The sequence below is a fragment of the Myxocyprinus asiaticus genome, chromosome 46 (genome assembly GCF_019703515.2).
Source record: "Myxocyprinus asiaticus isolate MX2 ecotype Aquarium Trade chromosome 46, UBuf_Myxa_2, whole genome shotgun sequence".
Taxonomy (NCBI): Eukaryota; Metazoa; Chordata; class Actinopteri; order Cypriniformes; family Catostomidae; genus Myxocyprinus; species Myxocyprinus asiaticus.
The window spans coordinates 21,234,863-21,262,813 of NC_059389.1; the positions used below are offsets into that span (position 1 = coordinate 21,234,863).

The 27,951-nt window shown below is 38.5% G+C and overlaps 1 protein-coding gene across 3 annotated transcripts in view; it reads right to left on the reverse strand.

Annotated features, from left to right (window-relative positions):
- Nucleotides 1-27,951, reverse strand: part of LOC127436151 (S phase cyclin A-associated protein in the endoplasmic reticulum-like) — a 182,098-nt gene that overhangs the window by 60,482 nt on the left and 93,665 nt on the right. For all 3 annotated transcript variants that reach the window (XM_051690107.1, XM_051690105.1, XM_051690106.1), the window contains one exon: nt 22,044-22,159. In XM_051690107.1, coding sequence (XP_051546067.1) covers nt 22,044-22,159 — 116 coding nt within the window. The remainder of the gene's footprint in view (nt 1-22,043; nt 22,160-27,951) is intronic.

The following is a 27,951-nucleotide window of genomic DNA, read 5'->3' on the forward strand; positions in this document are numbered from 1 at the left end:
CGTTATTAATCGACACATTTTCACCTTGCTTGAATAACCGATAAAGGCAGTTGACAAGGGTGTTGAAACAAGTCAATTAATACACAACATTTAAAAATTGCTCGGTCTGATGGCCAACGGAACACTGATTCACCAAAGTGTAAATGGTGAAGTGTTTCTTTTGTATTGATAGGATACTGGGAGTGTAACAGAGCTCGGGGCTAAAGGAGGAGGGAAGGAAGGACGGATGGTCACGGGTGAGTGGAGTGATACACCAGGCTCGGTTCAATGAGGAAAGGGAAACGTGAGATCCCCTCCAACCTGTGCACTCTGGGCATCAGACCAGCACTGCCTCAGCCACACTGATTTTCCAGCAGAGTAAAAATAATAAAAAAATTAAAAAATTAAATTTTTTCTCTCTCCAAAAAACATTAAAATACTCAATGTTGTGAAAGCAGAATAGGGCTAAATGGGTCTGTTAAAAATACAGCTTGTGGAGGTTAATACGTTGCAGCATTTTACACATAAAAAAAATTAAAAAAAGATAAGTATGGTTATGTGTGGAATGGAATACTACCATGCCTACTGCATACTGTGCAGTATACTGTACACTGAATATGGTCAACTAGTTTTTGGTAATAATGATGTAAAACAATACACATTTTGCAAACTTTTAAACAGTACTATGCTACATTGTGTGTCACATTATGTCACTACATTACATGTTGAACTAGTTATAATTGCAAAAATAAAAACTGCATTTTAACTCCACTTTTATGAAAAACTAGGGGTGGGCAATATAAGCAAAAAAATATATTGTGATATTCCTGAAATCTTTGATCGATAATGATATATCACAATTAGGGGTGTAAAAAATGTTGTATTATATTGTAACGCACGATACTACGCTCTCAATTTGATATCATATGTACTGTACCATACATAAATAAATACCTAAGTGTGATTAAAACCAAGCAATGCAACACTGAGAGCTTGTCGAATTTGCCAAACAATGGTATCATGTCCCGGCGCAAACAAATATGTTGTTTTATTCACGCTGACATCACTGCACAAATCGGTGGAATTGCGAAGCAGAAACAGCAGCAAGTGATTGGAAAGTGATTCAAAAACTATGAATAATAAAAGTTATTTATGATGAAAATGATTTAAAAGTAAATAATGAAAGTATAATGAAAGCGCTCTCATCCCAGACTGTGGAAAAAGGCACTTTTTAATGCAAAAAAAGAACACAAAAGAAACCAATGACGGATCAAAATAATATATCATCATAATATAATGATAATTTGTAGAGAAACCTCTGATTGGAATGTTCATTCCCTACCATGCAGCACCATTTCGCATAACAGTGACAGAAGTATATCACCCGCCCTTAATAAAAACACTGGAGTTTTTGGCATTGTGATTTTTAAAAAGGGTAACATTTTACAATATGGTTCCATTTGTTAACATTATTTAACAACATTAGTAAATATGAACTAACAAGGAACAATATATATATATATATTTATTTATTTTTACACATTTATTAATCATAATGTTAGTTAATAAAAATACAATTGTTCATTGTTAGTTCATAGAGCATTAATTATATGTTTATTTTAAAAATGTATTACTATGTCGAAATTATAATTAATAAATGCTTAAAAAGTATTGTTCATTGTTAATTCATGTTAACTAATGTTAACAAATGGAACCTTATTGTAGTGTTACCTACAGAATTATTAACCTTGGTTAATGTTAATTTCAACATGTTTACAAAAGTTGTACATGTTAACATTAGTTAATGCACTATGAACTAACAATGAACAATTGTATTTTTATAAACTAACATTAACAAAGATTCATAAATGCAGTAAAAATATATATATTGTTCATTGTTAGCTCATGATACCTAATGCATTAACTTATGTTAACGAATGGACCCTTATTGTAGTCAAGGAACAGAAAACGTTAAAAAATGCAGTTGATATTACTTCAGGTTCATTGTTTACACTTTATGGAATGTCAAGTTATGCGTTTTGCACAGTGTGGTCCGTGTTATGCTGCATTTTTTAGCAAATGTAGCAGGTAATTAAAAAATTCTATGCATATAGAAATTTTTTGTATACAGCGCACAGTATACATACTGCCGAAATAGTAAAAGTAATATGGTAGTATGCTATTACGAACATAGCCATCTCATAAGTGTCAGTCATGGAATTTGAGGTATCTGTATTTTTTCTAGGCAAGTTTTTAAAGAGAAGTGTCAAATGTCCAGCAAGGATTGAATGACAGGCCTCAATGTCAAGGTCCAGTTTAGCTTCTCAAATATAAACAATGGATTGAGGGCTTAGGCACAAGATTATAACTATTTATCACATTATCGTAGAATTACACAATAACTGGCACTGAAAGGCTGCTAACAGGAAACAAATCTGAAAGTCTGTAAAACAATTTTCGAGCTCAGATTTACGAAAGGATAAAAAGCTTATTACGAAGGTTTTATCACTATATAAACACCAGAGGTTTTACCAAATAACAATATGCAAAAAAGTGCAAGCATACTAAAAGGTAATGGCTAATTCCAAATATATATTATTATTATTATTATTATTATTATTATTTATATTACAACAGTTAAGCCATACAACTACAGTTACTTTTGAAACAACAGTCCATCTAATTAAATTCAGACTTTGTTGTACTTTTGCATCAATGAGCTACAAACCCCTGTATGAGCTTGTAAAAGATTCATGGTAAACCTGATCTAGGCGCATGTTCAGGGTTCTGAAGGTACTAGAGAGGCTATCTGATGTCTGTCCAATAACACGTGGGAGGAATGTGAGGAGTGGGGGTTGGGCCGCCCCCAGGTGGCTTGCATGGTTAAACGGCAGATTATGGAGCACACGACTAATTTCTTGCACTAATCTTATTAAAGTGTAAAACAGCTGTCGACTAGCCGAATCTCAACACCAACCCCCTTGCTTGCAATAAGCCCACAGTAAGAAATAAATAAGAGCATTTGGGGCAAAAAAGAAGCTCCAGAACATCAGAAAAATGCTACTCGGGTTTAGACGTTTCTAAGATATCAAGAGATAACAAAAAAGTAGATATGGCTAGTATAACTTCACACTGATTTTTTCTTCAAACTATGTGAGTTTAGGCATTATGAAGGTGTATAGTCACTTTTGACAATTAGCTAAGCGAAATATCAAACAAGTAGCTGTGGCAAAGGTGTTCATTAACTGAACACCTTTGTCATGTTAAGTGCCAGAGTCTTTCTTCACGCTACACAGGTTTAGATGTTACTGTCACGTTTGACAATGAAATGAGCGTGAAATCAATTAGCAGCTGTGGTTAGGGCTTATTCATTGACCGATGTCTTGACAATATGACAGTTTTTCAAGGTTAGATTTCACTGAGCTGAACAGATTAACTGAGCGAGATATCAATTAGTAGTTGTGGTAAGCACTCATTCATTGACAGATGTCATTATCACATTAAGCACAAGAAACTTTTTTTGGTTGGTTCTACATAGGATTCGACATCACTAAAGTATTCAGCCCCTTCTGACCTTTAATGGGGAGATATGAAACAAGTAGCTGTGGTTTGTTCTGGTTCATTGCTAGATGTCTTTATTGCAATAACCGTTAGAAAATGAGCTTTTCTTCATACAAGACAGGTTTAGACCAGTGGTTCACAAACTTTTTTAAACTACAGCACCCCTTTGTAGAAATTTTTTTTTTCTTTCAGCTGCACCCCAAACATGGAAACATTATTTTATTTAAAAAGTCTACATTTTAATATTAATATTAACAAATTAAATTAAAACAAGGTAGCCTTTAAGTGTTTAAGCAAACATTACTACAAGCTTTGAAAGTAATTATTCAAAAGCCAGTTAAATAAAAATAAAGTAATAAAATAGAGAAGAGTCAACAATGCATTAGGTTTTTTAGTAACAGCAGCAAATAAACATTAAAAAAATCATAATATAAAAATAATGAAAAATAATAATAATTAAAAAAAAACTTCACTGTGTGATTATTAGATATACATTAATACAGATTCGATGTACTCTAAGTCAAACACTACTTATTTTTTGTCAGTGTTGCTGTTTGATTATAATTAACGATAGGCCAATAACAGATAGCAGCAGGTCTATAAGTCTGCATTTACACATCGCACAGATTTGAGATAAGACTTTCGTCCTGTCTGCTTACACTCATGTAATACATTAACGGCTGTTACATTAACGTGTTAAGACAGTGCAAATTATTATTCCGTCTGCTTACACTGTCATATTACATTAACGCGTCAAGACGTTACTAGGCCTGTAGCGATAATTACAAAATCACCTGATTGCTATTATTATATGCACTTCAAATTCCAGTGACAGTTTACTGCACACATAAGGGAATTTTTAGCAGATAACAGAAATGCCATAAACGCTATTTTTTTTTTTTTTTTTTTTTGTCTCTGTGGGTTTAATGGGAGAGCCTTAAAATAACATGTGAAAGTGAAGAATTCAGGACAGAAATGTAGTACTATTGTAATATAATATAATATTCAGGTAGGCTGGGTTTATAAAAAGTGTAAATGTAAAATTGACCAAGACTAATGTTGACCAAAAAGAGAAACATACTGTATTTAGTATTTGGAAATATTTCAATATTTCAATTATTATTTTTTCTTCCTTTTGATTCTTAAGGTGTAAGCACTAGTACTGTCAGTCAATTTTTTTTTTTTTAAATCGTAATTAATCGCATTCTTTTGCATTGCTAATCGCAATTAATCACATCATTTTTCGTAGTTAATCACAATGAATCACATAATTTTTCTTAGTTAATCACAAATAATCTCAGGTTTTGGTGGCCTGAGTAGCTCAGCAAGTAAAGACGCTGACTACCACACCTGGAGTCGCAAGTTCGAATCCAGGGCGCAAGTTCAAATTGGGCTGGTTGCTAGGGTGGGTAGAGTCACATTGGGTTAACCTCCTCGTGGTCGCTATAATGTGGTTCTCGCTCTCAGTGGGGCGCGTGGTGAGTTGCGCGTGGATGCCGCGGAGAATAGCGTGAGCCTCCACACGCACTAGGTCTCCGCAGTAACGCGCTAAGATGCGCGGATTGACGGTCTCAGATACGGAGGCAACTGAGATTCATCCTCTGCCACCCGGATTGAGGCGAGACACTACGCCACCATGAGGACCTAGAGCGCACTGGGAATTAGGCATGCATAAATATATATATATATATATATATATATATATATATATATATATATATATATATATATATATATATATATATATATATACACACATACATACATATATACAGGTGCATCTCAATAAATTAGAATGTCATGGAAAGGTTCATTTATTTCAGTAATTCAACTCAAATTGTGAAACTCGTGTATTAAATAAATTCAATGCACACAGACTGAAGTAGTTTATGTCTTTGGTTCTTTTAATTGTGATGATTTTGGCTCACATTTAACAAAAACCCACCAATTCACTAGCTCAACAAATTAGAATATGGTGACATGCCAATCAGCTAATCAACTCAAAACACCTGCAAAGGTTTCCTGAGCCTTCAAAATGGTCTCTCAGTTTGGTTCACTAGGCTACACAATCATGGGGAAGACTGCTGATCTGACAGTTGTCCAGAAGACAATCATTGACACCCTTCACAAGGAGGGTAAGCCACAAACATTCATTGCCAAAGAAGCTGGCTGTTCACAGAGTGCTGTATCCAAGCATGTTAACAGAAAGTTGAGTGGAAGGAAAAAGTGTGGAAGAAAAAGATGCACAACCAACCGAGAGAACCGCAGCTTTATGAGGATTGTCAAGAAAAATTGATTCAAGAATTTGGGTGAACTTCACAAGGAATGGACTGAGGCTGGGGTCAAGGCATCAAGAGCCACCACACACAGACGTGTCAAGGAATTTGGCTACAGTTGTCGTATTCCTCGTTAAGCCACTCCTGAACCACAAACAACGTCAGAGGCGTCTTACCTGGGCTAAGGAGAAGAAGAACTGGACTGTTGCCCAGTGGTCCAAAGTCCTCTTTTCAGATGAGAGCAAGTTTTGTATTTCATTTGGAAACCAAGGTCCTAGAGTCTGGAGGAAGGGTGGAGAAGCTCATAGCCCAAGTTGCTTGAAGTCCAGAGTTAAGTTTCCACAGTCTGTGATGATTTGGGGTGCAATGTCATCTGCTGGTGTTGGTCCATTGTGTTTTTTGAAAACCAAAGTCACTGCACCCATTTACCAAGAAATTTTGGAGCACTTCATGCTTCCTTCTGCTGACCAGCTTTTTAAAGATGCTGACTTCATTTTCCAGCAGGATTTGGCACCTGCCCACACTGCCAAAAGCACCAAAAGTTGGTTAAATGACCATGGTGTTGGTGTGCTTGACTGGCCAGCAAACTCACCAGACCTGAACCCCATAGAGAATCTATGGGGTATTGTCAAGAGGAAAATGAGAAACAAGAGACCAAAAAATGCAGATGAGCTGAAGGCCACTGTCAAAGTAACCTGGGCTTCCATACCACCTCAGCAGTGCCACAAACTGATCACCTCCATGCCACGCCGAATTGAGGCAGTAATTAAAGCAAAAGGAGCCCCTACCAAGTATTGAGTACATATACAGTAAATGAACATACTTTCCAGAAGGCCAACAATTCACTAAAAATGTTTTTTTTATTGGTCTTATGATGTATTCTAATTTGTTGAAATAGTGAATTGGTGGGTTTTTGTTAAATGTGAGCCAAAATCATCACAATTAAAAGAACCAAAGACTTAAACTACTTCAGTCTGTGTGCACTGAATTTATTTAATACACGAGTTTCACAATTTGAGTTGAATTACTGAAATAAATGAACTTTTCCACGACATTCTAATTCATTGAGATGCACCTGTATATATATATATATATATATATATATATATATATATATATAAAATATATATATATATAAAAATAAAAATAAAAATATATATATATATATATATATATATATATATATATATATATATATATATTACATCTCAGATTTTGAAAGTGCTGAAATTTGACTAAATGTATTTATTTCCTTCTTAGAAAAAACAAAAAAACAACAATGTTACAATATAATGCTTTATTAAAATTTTCAAAACAAAACCTTCCACAGTATAAAGATAAAAATGCATTAAAATAGCACCATTTTAAGTAACATTAAATGTTTCCCAAAGTCTAAGTGGGAGTTTGACTAACAGGAAGAACTAGTCTCCACATAGGTTGCATATTCATTACAATGGGCAATAAGTCCCTTAAACTCTCATCCTCCACAATATTAATCAGCCGGCAAACTGCGGCTATCCGCTTTGTTACAGCAATCGTGAAGCTGCGTTCATGAGCTTTTAACTCCACATGAAAAGCACTTGCAGACAAAAACGTCTCAGTCTGCATTTTGGTGATAGTTAAGACTTGCCGTGCTTCTGTGGTAATTAAAATGCACCTTACTTAGGCTACAAAATACTGTCACAAGTTCCATCTAGGCTTGTTTTGTACAAAAAAAAGCATTGAGAGCTCCTTAGCCCATCACTTTATCATTGACACTGAATCACTGGTGTAATGACTCCGGGCAGACACACTGCAAAGGTTCCGCCCTTCCAACAAGTGTTTATGCTGGTTTATGCTGTATTAATGGTAAATGCGTTAATCGTGATTAAGAAATATTCACGCGTTAAACTTTAATCGCATGTGTTAACGCGTTAATTTTGACAAATCTAGTAAGCACAAATACACCTTAAGAGTATGACTATTTGTATAAGAATTAGATGTTACAAAATATTTTGTTGCCATTAATGGTGAACTGAGCGCCAATTCAAACATTCTGCATAGGTTTAGAGAATTAAGTTGCATTTGTCGACTAATTGAGAAAGATATAAAGTAGTTGTGGCTATTTCTGGTTCATTGTCAGATGTCTATCAAATTAAACGCTAGTTTTTCCTTTCATAATACACAGGTGTAGACGTTACTAAGAATGCTTCAATCACATTTGAAAACCAAATTTGAAATCAAACAGTAGCTGTGGTTAGCTCTCATTCATCGTCAGATGTTCATGACTTTCTAGGAACTTAGATTCTCTTTCATTCTTTACAGTACATGAGCTTGGTCAGCTCACATTTAGATGCCTTACTTCATTTGCCTCCTCAATTGGCTGCATTCAACACCCCGTGCTGCTACTGTTTGAGTAATGGTAACTTTTTCAGGCCATCCATCATCTTGAAGCCCTCAAGATAGTTAGTAGCTGTCACCGTCCTGCTCGAAATGATATCCTTACACCCTAGCCAACTGCCATACCATAAACTGGGCTGCTTTTCCAGCTCGCTCTCCTCTAATTGCCGATGATTAGCATGACATCCAACACCAGCCCGCCGTGCACGGCCTCTGCCTGTCTTACCCCTTGACGATGACAGCCTGCATCAAAGATTTTGAGGAGCAATTTGGTGAAGTGCCATTGTACTCCATCTCAGGTTACTCGAGGACTATGTAACATTGACCCACGTGTGCCAGGTCGTCCCTGCGAGCACACGGCATTCCTTTACCTGAGCGGATCTGAGATTCTCTGTTGAAAGTTGCATTTTGGCACCATCGAGCTGCTTGATAAAACCAGACCTATTAGTCAGATCTATAAACAACAGGCATATTGTTAATCTGCCCATAATGAAGCTTTATCTTGTAGACACAAGATTAAGTTCCTGAGGTGGCCGGTGGTGAGGGACTGTACAGCCGAGAAGGGGAAGAGAGGGACCATTGAGAAAAACAGCAACCAAGATGGATGGACATAATGCATAGAGGACTAGAGTGATAGCTTAGGATCTGCAGATAATAAGCACTGTGATCTCTTCACCTACCAAAACTGGCTTAAACTCAGTCATTCACGCAAAATCCTGTCCTCCGATTAGTCAACGGACACAAGAAGAACTGCTTAAGATATGCCACAGGGCTCCGTCGACCACACCTTTCCTTTCTCCATCCGACTCAACTCACCCCCTGCAGGGGTTGCTACTCAGCTTGGGTGGCCTCTGGACTGGATGGGGGTCATTGGACTGCCCTCTGGAACTGAATTAAGGCCATTTAACCCAATCTGAAATGCATAGGCTAGCTCAGAGACAGGGAAGCAGATGGCTAAGAAGAATTCAAGATGAGGGGGAGATCACCCCTAGACTGTCTGTCTGGTGTAAAGTTGACGTTTCTGTGCAATATTTACAGAGAACTTCAGGCAAAAGGTATTAAAATGTGCTTTGAAAGCAAAATGACTTTTTAGTGGGAAAAACACAGCAAGAGGCAAGTTTGGTTGGCTGCCCAGACATAGATATGGATGGTAACACAAATGGTCTAAAGGTCTCTATGTTCCCCCCATGTAAATGTATTATCAACAAGCAAAATAAAAAGAAAAAAGCCTCAATTATTTATTTTTATTTCCTAACTATTTCTTAAATGCGTAACTTATATCTGTATGCGAGTTCCCTGGGAATCGAACCCGTGACTAGTTGCATATAGAATCTGCAGACTTTTTAAATTTTTCTGCACTGATTTTGGGGGACAATATCTGGAATGCCGCAGGATGGATTTAAACAAGGTAAAAATCAGTTCAATTGAGCTTAGAGTACTACACTCCTAGTGGTAAGGATGATCAAATTAGCCAAAATATTTAATGAATTAATATGTAAGGAACAGAGGACAAATTTTATGAACGTCGTTCACAAAATTCTCCAATTCTGTGGGCCTGTCCATGACATTGCTAGTGCCATCCTCTACCAGTTGAGCTACTGCAAACTACATAATTCCCATGTCCACTGCTATACGAAACCCATAGGTTAGCATTTCGATTCCCCGTTTTACTTCTTTACTCGCTTTTCATCAGGAAGTGGTAAAAAAAAAAAAAGTCTTGAGGGACAGTAAAGCGATCTGGAGCCAATGAGAAAAGGTGACAAGCAAATCCTTTTTCCAAGCGCTTGTCAAACAATCCTTCCTTTCAGTGCAATCCAAATGACATTTAATTTGATTCTGCCGTTGATCTTTCCCAATATTCTGAACGATTCCAAGACATCCATTCTGCCCGCCATTCCACAAAAGGCTGGGCATAAGCTGGGGCAAAAGTGTGTCACGCACCACATGGCTTGCACACACGCACGCGCACATGGATAGACATGCCACATAATGGCATCCTGAAATGAAACCACTTGGAGAGAGCTTGCAAGAAGCTTTCACTGGCCGCATTTAGTCATCATGTGACACGGAGGTTGAGGTGACAGGCAGTGGCGCGTCAATGCGTTCACTTCCATTTAGAAAAGTGAGACTGCCGGAGTCAAAGTGAGTCAGTTTAACCGTTGCAAGTGCTCATCATTTGCAAGAAGTTTCACTAATGTGTGCAAGACCTCTACGATTTCCTGTGTCCGTTCAGGAGTAGCTTTACTAAAAGTAATTTGGGAAACTCATTTAGGAGTGACCCGTGCACTTGTGAGTGTGTGTGAGGCTCTAGGGATGAGTGGGATTGGATTATGCTCTGTTCTGTAAGAGAGGGGTACGTATGATAACAGCAGTCTGGTTTAGTGCCCGTACAGTATTGACTCCTCTCTCTCTATCTCAGCTCCTCAGCAGTGACCCCTACTGGGAGACCAGGGGGTTTCTTGGACCCATAAAGAAGTCCCATCAGAATTGAGTGCAACTAAACATTTTATCTAGTGATTCATACTAAAAATGAATTGTGAAAAGTCTTGACTAAGGTGTAAAGCCATGATAGTAAAAACTTCTCAATGGGCTAAACTGAAAGTATTACTAATTCATCGCAAATGAAACAAAATAATTATAACTTTATAAGCTCTTAAACCCAAATACTCTCTCCTGGACCTAGTGATACAGCATGAATTAATAAAGTACACAAGCATACATTTAGCAAATGTATAAACCTGCAACAAAATTTATATAAAAAGGTTCAAATTAATGCCAGTAAGCAGGCGAGGGAGCAAATCCTGTGCAAATATCTATCATCTGAATATCCACTGGTTTATGGGATCCATGGCTGTGAAAGTTAATATTTAAAACAATGAAATTATGACTTGTGATGTCTTGTGTAAGTGCTCTAGACAGCATATCTTCTGAAATGTTGGTAAATTAGAAATTCATCTTTATTCTGCTGAATGCAATTCATTTTAGCCATAATCAATATACAGGGAGCAATCATTGTGGCAGCCAGATGGCAAATACTGACAGTGAGCATTCAATTAGAGTGACTGACTGTAGCATTAACTGAGAGGGAGAAAGCAAATATTTTGGGAATATTTTTTGAGGTATTATTCTCTTCTACTGTAAACGGAAGTGTGTACTTTCTGCTCGACTACCATCTCAAATGGAATTACAAAAATAATAAAATGTTTTCTTAAAAACAGACTTTCAAACACTCACACCATTTGCAATTGGTCACTCAACAGATAGTTATGCCCCAAATTCATGCCACTGATTGAGCCAATGTTGCCATGTCGGGCTGAATGGGCTGCTTTAAACAAAGGAATGTTTTAAAGGGATAGTTCACCCAAAAAATTTAATTCTCTCATCATTTACTCAACTTCATGCCATCCCAGATGTGTATAATTTTCTTTCTTCTGCTGAACACAAAGATTTATAAAAGAAAATATCAGCTCTGTAGGTCCATACAATGCAAGTGAATGGTGGCCAGAACTTCGAAGCTCCAAAAAGCACATAAAAGCAGCATAAAAGTAATCAATATGACTCCAGTGGTTTAATTCTTTAAATTCTATCACCAAAAATAAAATAATAATAATAATAATAATACAAATAATAATATTGTGAAAGTGGAGATTTATAGTAAAAAAAAGACTTAAATATTGATCTGTTTCTAACCCACTCTTATCATATCACTTCAGAAGACATGGATTTAACCACTGGAGTCTTACGGATTACTTTTATGCTGCCTTTATGTGCCTTTTGGGGCTTTAAAGTTTTGGCCACCATTCACTTGTATTGTATGGACCTGCAGAGCTGAGATATTCTTCTAAATATCTTTGTTTGTGTTCAGCAGAAGTCAGTCATACACATCTGGGATGGCATGAGGGTGAGTAAATGATGAGAGAATCTTCATTTTTGGGTGCACTATACCTTTTATAGTGCCACAGAACCAGAGTGTCACTTTTTATTTTTTATTTTTTTTATCCCCTTTTCTCTCAGTTTGGAATGCCCAATTCCCACTACTTAGTAGGTCCTCATGGTGGCATTGTTACTCACCTAAATCCAGGTGGTGGATGACAAGTCTCAGTTCCCTCCGCTTCCAAGACCGTCAATCCGCGCATCTTATCATGTGGCTCGCTGTGAATGACACCGCGAAGACTCCCAGCATGTGGAGGCTCATGCTACTCTCCGTGATCCACACACAACTTACCACGTGCCCCTTGAGAGCGAGAACCCCTAATCGCAACTGAGGAGCTTACCCCATGTGACCCTACTCTCCCTAGCAACCGGGCCAATTTGGTTGCTTAGGAGACCTGGCTGGAGTCACTCAGCACACCCTGGATTCGAACTTGCGACTCCAGGGGTGGTAGTCAGCAATACTCGCTGAGCTACCCAGGCCCCAGTGTCACACTTTTAGGTGCAATCAACCAACAAATGGCTTACTTATAGTTGACCCCACATAGTAAGCTGGGATATGAGAATGCCTTTTAACTTTGAATAAATTGCATACATCAGCTGTAAAGGTAAACGTTGCCAGATACAGGACAATTGTTTGCAATGAGATAAGGGATTTTTTCTCCTAGACACATTTGATGCTTTGGGAATGTTTTATAGGAACAAAACTCACAAAACTTCACAAAAAAGGTAAAAGCTTAGTCTGAAGAAATTACTTGTGTCGAGTCCTTATTGAAAGTCATGGCTCAAAATCATGTCTTGAATATTTCATTATTTATGTACTCATGTCCTCAAAAAGTCCACTTCTGTGCTCTTTAACATTAGTAAGAAAATGCTTCCTTGTAGTTGTCAATTATGCTCTAGGCTCTTTTTGGCAGTACATTTTGACATTTTCTTAAGAAAATGTAAGAGGCACTTGGCCATGCAAAAGTTGTCTAAGTTGGTCTGACAATTTTCTACAATTTCTAACAGCTTTCCAATGTTCTGTGGACTAAATATGGCCAGATACCCCATGGGTTCAGAGAAAAGTGTAGAGGAAAGTCTATGGGATTTGTTTTTAAAAACGGTCTCCTACTACTAAACATGAGCAATAGTAACAGTGATACTTAGCTTAGCAAACACCAATAAACACAACAACCCTTTTTCGAGGTCTGCTAGTGTATCAAATTACCAATGTGCCTAAAAAGAAACTGGTTACATTCTACTGAAATACCTTTAAAAAAACAACAATAAAAAAGTATTTAGGATATCATGCAACAAAATAAGAAGATTACAATTTACCAATTAATAACTGTGATTCTCTATTCTATAGTGGCAAGAAAAAGTTTGTGAACTCTTTGGAATTAGCTGGTTTTCTGCATTAATTGGTCATAAAATGTGATCTCATCTTCATCAGTCAAAAGTATAGACAAACACAATGTGCTTAAACTAACAAAACACAGACAATTATAATCTTTCATGTCTTTATTAAACACATCCTATGAAAATTTCACAGTGCTGTGGAAAAAGTGAGTGAACTCTTGGATTTAATAACTGGTCGATCCTCCTTTGGCAGCAATAACCTCAACCAGCGTTTCTGGTAGCTGCGGATTAGACCTGCACAACGTTCAGAAGAATTTTGGACCATTCTTCCTTACAGAACTGCTTCAGCTCAGCCATATTCTTAGGATGTCTGGTGTGAACGGCTCTCTTGAGGTCATTCCACAGCATCTCTATTGGATTAAGGTCTGAGCTCTGACTGGGCCACTCCAAAAGGTGGATTTTCTTTTTTGTTTTGAAGCCATTCTGTAGTTGATTTACTTAAATGTTTAGGGCCATTGTCCTGCTGCATCACCCAAGTTCTACTGAGCTTCAGCTGGCACACAGTAACCCTGACATTATCCTGTAGGATATCTTGATAAACTTGGGAATTCTTTTTTCCTTCTATGATGGCAAGTGGGGTCAAGGCCCTGAAGCAACAAAGCAGCCCCAAATCATGATGCTCCCTCCACCGTAGTTCACAGTTGGGATGATGTTTTCAAGTTGATATGTGGTGCCCTTTTTACATTATATGTAGTGCTGCATGTTCTTCCCAAACAATTCAACCTTAGTTTCATCAGTCCACAAAACATTTTCCCAGTAGCGTTGTAGAGTGTCAAGGTGGTCTTTGGCAAACTTCAGGCGCACAGTAATGATTTTGTTGGAAAGCAGTGGTTTCCTTCGTGGTGTCCTGCCATGGACACCATGCCTGTTTAATGTTTTCCATATAGTAGACTCATGAACAGAGATGTTAACCAGTTCCAATGATTCCTTCAAGTCTTTAAGGCCCAGATATACTTCCTATGAAATAGAAGAATGAACGAGTGTGATGTCATTTCGAACAAAACCACAGTGGCCAAAAAGACAGTGTTTTTGCATTTGTTTCGGTGGTTCGTAACAGCCTGTGAGAACTTTTAGGAGAAATTCTTACCAGCTTCTAAACACCTTCTTAATGCCACTGGTCCACGTCATCGGTAGGTGTGACCTGAAGCTCCACCTACCTTGAGGCTGACAGCTGATTTTGTTTATATTGTTTAATCTGTCAAAATCAGTCAATGTGAACACACCGGGTGTAGAGTTATTAGCGAGCTGGTGACAATTTACCTACATCTGTACATTCTTTTTTGTGTTTTTGATTTTTTTCCCCTTTTTCACCCAATTTGGAATGCCCAATTCCCAGTGGTCACGTAGTGACTTGCCTCAATCCGGGTGGCGGAGGATGAATCCCAGTTGCCTCCGCATCCGAGACCATCAACCCGCGCATCTTATCACGTGGCTTGTTGAGTGCGTTGCCACGGAGACATAGTGCGTGTGGAGGCTTCACGCCATCCACCGCGGCATCCGTGCTCAACTCACCACGCGCCCCACCGAGAACGAACCACATTATAGTGACCACGAGGAGGTTACCCCATGTGACTCTACCCTCCCTAGCAACCGGGCCAATTTGGTTGCTTAGGAGACCTGGCTGGAGTCACTCAGCATACCCTGGGATTCGAACTAGCGAGCTAGCGAACTCCAGGGGTGGTAGACAGCGTCTTTTACCACTGAGCTACCCAGGCCCCCATCTGTACATTCTTGTTCTTACAGACATTTTCCAAGACCATGTCATGTGATTTTTGTTTTGTTTTATTAGTCTACAAAAGGAATCAAATCTACTCAAATACTCTGAAGTGTCCATTCGCTCCTCTTTTATCTGCTGCTTCACTCATGTGCCATCTGCAGCGAAAGCCATTCACATATCTGCCCAAAGTAAGATATGCCTCGATCATATTCTTGTGTCTTTATTCTTTATATTAACACTTTAATACGCTCATCTTTACAGTTGTATCATTGCCATCATAAATTACAATAACAGTTTAATCAGAGCATATTATGGCCACGTATAGCATGTTAGCGCATTAGCATCATGAATTAATAATGTAAACAAGACAATTTAAACATTTTATACTGCATATATATATTACTTTAAATCATCATCAAGTAGTTAAAACAACTTTTACTGACATCATGTGAATTCTAATCAAAGAATGAGGCATAAAATCATTGATAGCACATTTTAATGTCACATTCGTTTAGGTTTTACTGAGCGTCCTTGTATTTAAATGCTCCTCTAAACACCTCCCACGGCAGTGTGACCGGTGTCTGAATGTTCAGAAACAACAGACCACTGCTCAGCTGTTTAGAACTTCTTTTTACCTCTGAAAGAAGAATAATAAGAACTTCTACGGAAGTATACTGGGGCTTTTAGCTGTCACTCTAGGGTTCTTTTTTTACCTCATTGAGCATCCTGGCTGGATGGCCATTTCTAGCGCAAGTGAAATTTACAACTAAACTGTCCACATTTATAGAAAATGTGTACAAATATCTAACCTCTTTAACCCTTTCCTGCTTTATGCAAAACAACATTTCTTGATCATAGGTCTTCTGAGATCTCTTTTTTGCAAGGCATGTTCCACATTGCTCAGCAGATGCTTCTGTGAATAGCAAACTCAAAATATTTGAGTAATTATTATTTTTATTTTTTTACTCAAAATAGCACTAAATCACACCTTAAATTTTGTTTCATTAATCTGATTCCAGGTTTGCCAACTCCTGACTCTTATTAGCTTTTTTTTTTGGTCATCTTTAGCCTAGGGATTCACTTACATTTTTCAAAGCACTGTTAATGTTTAAGGGTATGTGTTCAATAAAGACATGAAACATTATAATTGTTTGTGTGTTGTTAGCTTAAGCACACTGTACTATGTCTATACTTGTGATTTTGATGAAAATGAGATCACATTTTATGATCAATTAAGGCAGAAAACCAGCTAATTCCAAAGGGTTTACATACTTTTTCTTGTCATTGTATTTCTATACTTCTTTGAATAATCAATCTTTATTTAAAAAAAAAATATGAATCAACACAAAATTAGAGTAAACAAGAAAAAAAAAAAAAAAAAAAAAAAAAAAAACCACAGGAAGTTCAGCTTTTGACAAATACAACACAAATAAATCAGTTACACAAGCAGTGACAGACTTGACAGTTTAATGCTTCCTTTCAGACCAAAATCTCGTAATATTTAAAAGCTAGCTAGTGGGTTAATGTTCAAGTTGTTGGGTGCGTTTCCTGGGGCAGCTCACTATCCTTGGTTTACTCATGCAAACAAAATGGCCTTCCTGCTCTAGACATACGACCCCCCATTTCCTTTTTAGATGTCGATTCCCTTCAAAACACTCAGCTGCAAGCCGCAGGGTTGCACAGGGAAATTAACAGAGCCTCACTGTGGAATTAGACCATTAATGTAATGCTAACAAGATGGAATCCTACTCCCATGGGGGTAATATTACAGCGGCATCTCCGCAGTTGATCCTTTTGTAAATCACTCAGCTTATCTGAAAGGAGGCGATCGATATGCAGCATTACAGTAAATAGATAATCTAGTGCTGCTGTAAGGGTTCGCGACTGAGCCAACCATTATAGCATGCAGATGAAGGGGGAGCACATAGCACATACAGTATTTGCAGTATTTGCTTATGCCGTGCCGTGCCCTTCAGAGAGACCTGGTGCCATAGCGAAACGTCACCATTGACAAGGATTCATGGAGACATAAGCTTGGGATTTTAGCGGAATATAATTTAAAATAATTTAATCAAATATTTGCAATACTGCAAGTCTGAAGTTTAAAGGGCATTAGCAAGCATTTCTGCGGTTCTTCTTTCACTAAATCTCCTAGAACTTGCTGACAACGATGCAGACAAATAATAATTTTTGGATATATTCTTTGCAACCTTATCCCAGAGGGACTAGACAAGTGTGTTGCATGATTTTGCTAAAGGAGCTTATTTTTTCAAAGTCAAGAGAGTAAATGTTTTTTCTCGATACAAGATTGCTACAAGCAATTATCATGAGAATAACACATAAGCAGACCATATTACAAGAATTCACCATGTTAAACACAGTGTTAAAGGAATATTCTGGGTTCAATATAAGTTAAACTCAATCAACAGCATTAAATTTGACTCATCCATCCTTTTCTTTAAAAAAAAAAAAAATCAAAGTTAAAGTGAGGCACTTACAATGGAAGTGAATGGGGACAATTTTAAGAGGGTTTAAAAGTAAAAAATGTGAAACTTATAATTTTATAAGAGCACTTACATTAACTCTTCTATTAAAACTGGTGTTGTATTTGAGCTGTATAGTTTAAATCGTCGTTTTTGAGGGATTACAGGGTATATGCCAGATCATCAACGGTCCTCCACAAAATTTCACAGTGGGTGCGAGACACTGTGGCTTGAAGGCCTCTCCAGGTCTCTGTCTAACCATCAGACGACCAGGTGGAGGATCAGTGATGATCTGGGGGTGCTTCAGCAAGGCTGGAATTGGGCAGATTCGTATTTGTGAAGGACGCATGAATCAAGCCACGTACAAGGTTATCCTGTAAGAAAACTTGCTTCCTTCTGTTCTGATAATGTTCCCCAACTCTGAGGATTGTTTTTTTCCAGCAGGACAATGCTCCATGCCACACAGACAGCTCAATCAAGGTGTGGATGGAGGACCACTGGATCAAGACCCTCTCATGGCCAGCCCAATCTCCAGACATGAACCCCATTGAAAACCTCTGGAATGTGACCAAGAGGAAGATGGATGCCCAAAAACCATCAAACAAGGCCGAGCTGCTTGAATTTTTGCACCAGGAGTGGCATAATGTCACCCAACAGCAATGTGAAAGACCGGCAGAGAGCATGTCAAGACGCATTAAAGCTCAGGGTTATTCCACCAAATATTGATTTCTGAACTCTTCCTAAGCTAAAACATTAGTACTGAGTTGTTTAAAAATGAATATGAACTTGTTTTCTTTGCATTATTCGAGGTCTGAAAACACTGCCTCTTTTTTTTTATTTTGACCAGTGGTCATTTTCTGCAAATAAATGCTTTAAATGACAACAGTTTTATTTGAAATTTGGAAATTCAGAAGTTTACATACACTAAGTTAACTGTACCTTTAAGCAGCTTGGAAAATTCCATGAAATGATGTCAATTAGCTAAGGATAGGCTAATTGGCGTCAATTGGAGGTGTACCTGGACCTGTGGATGAATTTTAAGGCCTACCTTCAAACTCAGTGCCTCTTTGCTAGACATCATTGAAAAATCAAAAGAAATCAGCCAAGACTTCCGAAAAAAATATTGTAGACAAGTCTGGTTCATTCTTGGGAGCATTTCCAAATGCCTGAAGGTACCACGTTCATCTGTACAAATAATAGTACGCAAGTATAAATACCAAGGGACCGCGCAGCCATCATACCGCTCAGGAAGGACACACATTCTGTCTACTAGAGATGAACGTAGTTTGGTGCGAAAAGTGCAAATCAATCCCAGAACAACAGCAAAGGACCTTGTGTAGTTGCTGGAGGAAGCAGGTAGACAAGTATCTATATCCACAGTAAAACAAGTCCTATATCAAAATAACCTGAAAGGCTGCTCAGCAAGGAAGAAGCAACTGCTCTAAAACCGCCATAAAAAAGCAAGACTACAGTTTGCAAGTGCACATGGGGACAAAGATCTTACTTTTTGCAGAAATGTCCTCTGGTCTAATGAAATAATTTAACTGTTTGGCCATAATGACCATCATTATGTTTGGAGGAAAAAGGGTGAGGTTTGCAAGCTGAAGAACACCATCCCAACTGTGAAGCATGGAGGTGGCAGCACCATGTTGTGGGGGTGCTTTGATGCAGGAAGGACTGGTGCACTTCACACAATAGATGGCATCATGAGGAAGGAAAATTATGTGGATATAGTGAAGCAACGTCAAGACATCAGCCAGGAAGTCCTCCAAATGGACAATGACCCCAAGCATACCTCCAAAGTTGTGGCAAAATGGCTTAAGGACAACAAAGTCAAGGTACTGGAGTGGCCATCAAAGCCCTGACCTCAAACCAATCGAAAATTTGTGCGTGTGCGAGCAAGGAGGCCTACAAACCTGACTCAGTTACACCTGTTCTGTCTGGAGGAATGGGCCAAATTCCAGCAACATATTGTGAGAAGCTTGTGGAAGGCTACCCAAAACGTTTTACCCAAGTTAAGCAATTTAAAGGCAATGCTACCAAATACTAACATGTACACTTCTGACCCACTGTGAATGTGATGAAAGAAATAAAAGCTGAAATAAATCATTCTATTATTCTGACATTTCACATTCTTAAAATAGTGATCCTAACTGACCTAAGACAGGGAATGTTTTCTACAATTAAATGTCAGGAATTGTGAAAAACTGAGTTTAAATGTATTTGGCTAAGGGGAATGTAAACTTCTGACTTCAACTGTATATACATACATACATACATATATATATATATATATATATATATATATATATATATATATATATATATATATATATATATATATATATATATATATATATATAGAGAGAGAGAGAGAGAGAGAGAGAGAGAGAGAGAGAGAGAGAGAGAGAGAGAGAGAGAGAGAGAGAGAGAGAGAGAGCTTTTCATTTTTACAAGTACAGGCTTGCACCAGCACAGCAAGGGACATTTTAAAGTAAACCACTTTTATTTACTGACTATTTGGATCCAAGGATAACCATTGTATTCAGCTTCATGCTCAGCAGAAAGAAGTTTCAGCAAGTCGAGACAGGGCAGGGCCTCTTGTCATGAAAGTGAAGCGACTGGGAGGCTACTTTTTTATCCTCAGAGAGGGACCACTTCAGTGTTTCATTGGACAACACATAAGAGAATGACAGAAATGCCTTAAAGATCTTAGACCTCCTCCTGAGCTCATCAAGCGGATCTTTCAAAACAAGAGAGGAGGATAGCGGCTGATGTTGGCGGAGCCTGACCCAACATGCCACAAACCCACACACACTCTCAAACAGAGGTTAATCAACCTCTTCAAAAACTGAAGTTCATAAAAATCCATTATAATAGCAAACCCTACTTCAAATTTTCTGGAATGTCTGAACGACAAGGAGACGGAGAGAACACAAGTGAGAGTATGAGAGAGAAAAATCAATAAACACTTGATGGCCTGTAAAAGCATTATAAATATAAGTAGCATTTCTCCATTAAGGGAGATTTGGAAAACAGCAAATGCTAATGAGGAAGGCAAAGAGGCCATTCAAGTCCATTAGGGGCTCTCTCTGGTGCAAATAGCCCGCTCCCTGAGGTTATCTACTGGCCAGTGCCACTAGTTGCAGACCCACTACTCAAACCAGGCTCCCATTTCCCAGTGACGGATTGGACAAATGTGCTTTCTGTATACCAGCAAAGGAGGGGTGCAAAATAGATGATTCAAATGTAAAGCTTTTTATTTTCTAAACAAGGAGCATTCTTATTCATTATAAATTCATAGAAGTATTTATTGTGATTCAGAGCGCTGGGAAGAAGGGAAATGACTTCACAGCTAAGTCACTTTGTGGGATTGGAAAGAGGCCACAATTCATGAGGGGAGATGACAGAATATTTTTGAGCTTTTAGGATTTGTGTTTTGTGTGTCTTAAGAGCATAGTAGTCTTCTTATGGGAGGATTTAACAAAAATGATTTCCAGTCAGAGCCATGGCCTAGGAGTAAGCACACATGTTCTGACATGTTGAGCTCTGGTGCTCATGTAGGTGATGTGAAGTCGAGTTCAGCCCATGCCATTTCCTGACCCCACTCCCCACATTCTCCCCATTATTTCCTGCCCTCTTTCGACCATCAACATCAATGAAAGTAGCAAAGTGCCCCCACATTTACATGGGATTCACACAGGATGCATTCTAGTTTTCGAAAACAGCTAGACAGAACAGAATAGGTGTCTAGAGATGTTTTTTTTTTTTTTAAATTACAACTTTTAACTTCAACGGGGCATCTTAAAAAAAAATTGCATTCATGGCGAAGCGCTGAAAACACAGCTAATGTTAAAGACATCCATCTGGCACATGTTGACACAGACCTTAGACCACCAATTAAAAAAGGCCAGTTTCAAGAACTGTGTTCTGTTTGAACAGCCCCTAAATCTACCCATGATAGATTCACAAACTCGATTGCAAAATGGATTGCTGTGGACCGTAGGTCAGTGATAGGCTTATATTCATTGATATTGAAATAAAAGAAACTATTTATGACTTCTAAAGCCACTTTTGTAATGTCTATTCAATGCTTTACTCATCTGCCACAACAACGTAATGACTTTGAATGATCTATTTGAGGGCTTTTCTCAGCAAATATTGATAAACATTTATATGAGATAAATAAATAAAAAAATTTTTTTAGCAACTGACAACCCTAAAAATATACATAATTTGATAATATGGCATTAAATGTTATTATTTGGAGGTGAACAAGTGATAAACAAACTTGTCCGTCTTTGAGTTGATACTCACTTGAGAGGAATACGGGGGACCATGGTGGGAGTGGAGACTGCAGTGACAACCTGTAGGATCTGTTCCAAAGCAGATAAACCCCCTCCTACCTGAAATGCTACCTGATCTGCATTATTCTGAAAAAGAGAGAGGGACATTGAGAGAGAGAGAGAGAGAGAGAGAGAGAGAGAGAGAGAGAAACACTGTCATAAACATGGAGAGGCGAACAGACTCAAATATCACATTGTTTTTGCATAGGAGGTATCCTCGCGTTGCCTACCTCCTGTTTTCAAGAGGGGAGCAGGAGTGAAATTTGAAACAAGGTGATCCTGAAGAATTCCTGCTAAATCTCAAAAGTGCACAACCCTTCCCAGCCCCCCCACAGCAACCAAAACTCAAAGCAGGACAACAAATGCACATATCTGCACACAAAGCAGGGGTGGTCTGGTTTGACAACGAAGAGCTTAGGGCACATAGAATGGAGTAAATAAAATTGTATGTTCAAGCAACATTTTGTGTCACAAATTAGCAATGTGCAAAACTACATATTTTTTAAAAAAAAAATGGACTAGTTGGTGGGTTGCATGTATGACTAGTCAACTAATTGATCTTCATAATTAGGCTAGCTTTGGGTTCACCTAAAGGAAATCGGACACGTTTCATAGGGCGCATTTTCATAAGATACATTCAAAAAGAGCTAAACGGAACGCAAAAGAATGTAGGGATCATGGGACTGTTTTGAACTTGACAAAACATCATAAAAATGCAATGATTGCAGGATGCTCGGAAAACAAAGCCAGTCACGACGCAATGGCCAAAGACGTCTGAATGTGTAATGCTGTGTAAACACTAAAATCTGATAAAAATGTCACAGCCTAATCGACTAGTTGGTTTTTAGGTGACTAGTCGACCATGGTGACCCATCTCTATTCACGATTGAGTCTAGTCTGTGTGCTTTTTTTTTTTTTTCAGGATTAACTAAAAATAAAGAGAAGGAATGTTTTAAAAGCAACCTTCAGTGGTTGGTTATCATAGATACCAGCCGTAAAACTGTTAAGAGAGGGTCAACCAAACGGTGCCTGAAACTCATACGGAGCGACTGAGTGTCTTTAAGAGGGGACGTAAAACAGTCATTTAACTGACGTGCTTCCAAATCAAACTGTTTACAGAGGGGACATTTTTACTTGTATCATAAAATTCTTCAAAGTTCAAAGTGGAACCCCTTTGAGTCATACGGTTTATTCACAGTTTAAAGCCAAAGTTCCCCAGATCCCACAGAAAGCCCTCCCTTGCATTGAGCAAAGGAAGGAAGTACCTCAAAGGTTGGCGATGGGTTTGAGCCCAATGTTGCTGCAAAAATACACATAAATCAACAGCTCTGAATTTCAAAGTGACTACAGTTGAGTCATTTACTTGCTGCATTGGAGAGCAAAGGATATGAGAGGAGAAGAGAGGAGAGAACTCTTGCACGTACCCCATATAATGAGGTCAGACTCTCGTATGTTATGTGACAGCACTCAAAATCAGGCTCTTCAAAATGTTTTTGTTCAGGGTATGGCGGGGGCTGCCAACAAGCCTGAACATATTGAGTAGCAAACAGAGGAAGCGCTTTGCAAAATTACATACAAGCTCTTTTCTTGTCAATCACAGGTCCCGCCAAGGAGTCATTTGTGGAGATCCGGTGGCAAAAAGGCGGCTGAACCCGTGCCAGGGTTAAGAGATTGGAACAAGTTTGTTGTCAGGTACACCAAAGCTAGAGCGCGCTCGAACAGCGGCTGGGATTAAGAAAAGCTCACAGACAGTTCTGTCAAGGTGGCTGACAGACAAAAACTACCATAGCACCTTATAGGGATGTAAAAAGTACTGGTACTAAAAGTCCTGGTACTAAAAGGCGATACAAACTCTTACTTGGATACTAGTTTTTTGCAGTATCTGTACATAATTTGATATCTATATGTGTGCTTATGTGCACGTTTGCGGTAAGGCACACACATGCCAGAATGATCACATACAAAAAAAATTATCTAAATTTGGTCAAAATACCCATCTTGGTGAGGTTTTAATGTAAATACATCCGGTTATGTCTTATGTTGAAAAAGTCCATTAATCTAATCTGTGGTTTAGTCCTTAGAGGGTAAATGCAGCCTAATAGACTTGCCTCTGTTCATTTTGTATGATTTTTCTAAGAATGACTTCTATGTATGACAATATCTGAATTTTCACTTCAGTACTTCATACTGCTGTGAGATAGGCCTATCTGAAAAACTAACTCTTTATTAGTTCTATTCCTTTGTCATAATTGGTATCAAACTTGATATTGAGAAAAGTGAAATTTTATAGGTATTGGTATAGACTACTGGAAAAACTAGTGCCTTGATACCTCTATAGTTAAGACGAGCCCAGGTTGCAATGGTAAATCGAGTGGGTTTGCAGTGCCTCCGTAAAGCTTAAATAACGCACCTATCATCATAGCCCTGTCAAACCCTCCAAAGACAAGAGAGCTAGCCTCTCATGGTGGCCTATTTAAGAGGCATTTGAAGGGGTTAGCTGGGGCCTGTACAGTGATGGCGTGTGGAACTCGGTCCAGCGGGAGGTGTTTCGCCTTGCCCCTGTCTGTCTTACTGACAGATCCCTATGCTGAGCAAAGTACCTGGAATCTGGAGGAGTTCAGGAAAGGGTTTAGGGATTGAAGATGAGATCAACATCAGATTAATAAGATACGAAGAGTTTAACAACCTTACTTATCAACGGATCTAATTAAAAAAAAAACATGGAAAGTAGGAAGAAACGCCCTGTCTGGTCAACAAGCATTAAAAATTGATAGAGGAAATAGACTGGAAAAGAAAATTGGACAATGTCCATCAAATTGAAAAAAAGTTGCTATATGTAAAAGCCCTAATGATCCTGCCTTTTCGAGACAAAATAACACAAGTGAAACAACAGACCTGTATTTCATTAGACTGGCCCTAGTGTAAACAGAAAAGCCTATATAACATTTTAGGCTAAATCCTCTACAGCACATATGCAGTTTTGCTGTGCACTTCTACACAGTGTTACCAAATGTTACTTTAACGTGTTGCCAGGGGCTTCCCTTTCTTAATACAGTCATAGCATCTGGCATTGATATACCTTTTCAACAGGACACGTCGGAGAAGAAACTCAAATGTTTATTTGTGACCATCATGCCTCTACAACAGCAGGAACAATGTGTTAACACAGCATAGTGTTAACATAGTATAACGTGTAAAATAGCATCTTAACATAAAGGAGGGGCTGTAAAATGTTAGTTCTGTTGCGATAAAATTGAGAGAGGAACAATGCAGACAAAAAAATAAAAAATAAAATAATAAAAAGAAAGAAAAAACAAATGTATATTCATGCCTACTCAAACTTGGTATTGATACCATGCAAAGACATTAAACATCCAGCCAGACTGTAACATGACAAAACATCACACAGCATGTCATAAACAAAACTGGCTTGGGAGTGATGTGCAAAGCTGGTACTAATCCCTGATTCCGCACAATGGAGGAGTGCTGTCGGATCCACCTGGTGTGCCGCCCTCCTTCAACAAAGGCTCCACTGACACTATAATAGGATGAGAGCCTGTGTTTTTATAATGGGGCACTTGAACAGAAGACCCGAAGACAGATCAGATGGTTAGGGGAAGAGAAGAAGGTGGGGGAGAGGGTTAGGGCAGAGTGAATCTAAATTATACATCTTGAGCAATCTTATTCAATTACTAACAAGAGTGGACATTTAGGCAGGGCTAATCAAAGGGTCAGGCAGCTTTGCCTTCCACTGGCCAGCCAGAACAAGGGCACGGGTGCATGATACATGTTAAGTGGAAGGGAGGGCTGGATGTGTCTGTGTGTTCACCTCCTACAAACCACTCTAATTAGCCAACATGAAAAGCCAGGGGGAGGGGAACACTCCTAAAATGCTGCATCCCCCTTGTAACAGATGAAGAACAACTTGCTGGGGCATTCATTGACTGAAAGGGTTCACCAAGGTTCCATCTTAGGTCCATTCATCTTTGGGCAAGAGCTGCAGTGATGTAAACAGGCCCCCGTTGGTTACGATGACAGCTCAGAATCTCAGAATGAACAAGAGATTAGGCATGCAGACTATGCACAATTCTGAGTTTCGTTCACAAGTATAAATACAGAAATATACAAAGTAAAGTAAACACAGACCCCATTTAGAGAAGAGGCCTCTGCTAACATCACAAGAAAAGGAAAAGAATTGTAAACTACAACAAGAGCATTGTAGACAGTTAAGTAATAAGTTAGTGTTTTCAAGGTTTAATAGCACAGAGTTAAGTACACAGTGGAAGATAATTTGCAGGGATTCCTTTCAACATTTGTGAGGAAGAGTTTGGCTTTGGGAAAACAATGAGATCCAACGGTTCATTAGAAACAAGTAAGGATAATCAAAAGGAACTGTGGGAACTTTTAACGAAGCTGAAGAAATGGATTGTCGTGTTTATATTTCATCCTTAACATCAGTTACGGGTCACAAACTGGAACTGCAGTACATGCTCTATAACCCTAACACTGAGTCCTAACCATAAAGTGGCACACATTAATGAGAGTTTTTGTCCTAACCAGCCTTAATAGCAACGTTGATCGCATGGTTTCTATTTCTGCAGTGTTTTGCTGGTCCAAAATCCTGCTGCTTGTTACTGTATATTAAACATCATATGTATGTTTCATATGTTCTGATTGGCCTTGATTGTGCTTTGTTAGGCATGCAACAATACGAAATTCAGTGTGGACAGACAAATTGCTAGTCGTTGGAATCTTATTGCATTGTGTCTGGTTAGAAAATGGTATTAATCCACACTTACAAGAAAACCATTGCATGCCAGACCCAAAACTCAGGAGAATATGGACTGCTAAGTTCTCCAGTGATGCGTTTCTCTTCATATCTCACCAAGAACACAGAAAAACTCCACAACATTGATCAAGCTTATATCCCAAAATCAGCCACCCAGGAGCAATTCTTTTCAACATGGACTCTTTTAATACCCATCTTCTTGCCCGTCAAACATACAACTGAGGGGAAACATGAATCCTCTACTCTCTTACAGTCACAAGCAACAGCCAAGTGGAACAAAAGAATTACTAGACAATTAGGGTTTGAAAATTACCATACTGACAGCACACAGTGAAGGAATGCAAAAACTATTTCACGTTCTTTTTTGTACTTGCTAGCTAATTCCTAAAACTTAACCTGTCCTTCAACAGCAGAGAGACAACGCCCAATCACCTTGCACACATCTGTATGAATAGGCTTGTTGAAAAATGTGGTTCTTGTAATGTATTTCAATGACCCTGAAACAATCAAGCTGGCAAAAAAGAAAAAAAATGAAGAATAAAAAACATAAGCAAGATATGTGGACAATACACATATTTGTAATTTTATTTACCATTTTGTAATGCTCTAGGCATTATCAGCTGCTTAAAAGGCTCAATGACCTTAAATGTGTGTCAAAAAAGGGAGACACCCAAAATGTGTTTTAGGGGTACTCCAGGACCAGGAAACACTGCAATAGACAATCAGGCTTGCAAGTGGTAAAAGGATTTGCCGCCTAGTGGATTTGAAAGCACACTTCAACACAGGAGTCATTTGCTTAAAAACGTTCAAGCAACTCTGACACAGCCAATCACTTATATTCTTCTCTTCACAGCAGTTTTACACTCTATTCACATGCATGACTGCAACCAACATTACTTGGACTCCTCCTTCACCCTTAGTCATCAAACATGGGCTAAGAACAACCACAATGCTTGAAGGGCCCAATGGTGCCTCTTTCTGCAGCTTTGGGCCTCTTGATCAGGTACAGCTAGCCACCAATTGGCCACCAAGGGGAACCAACCTCTGACAGCCCGCAAATGAAGATGTAAATACTGGCTGCATTCTGGGC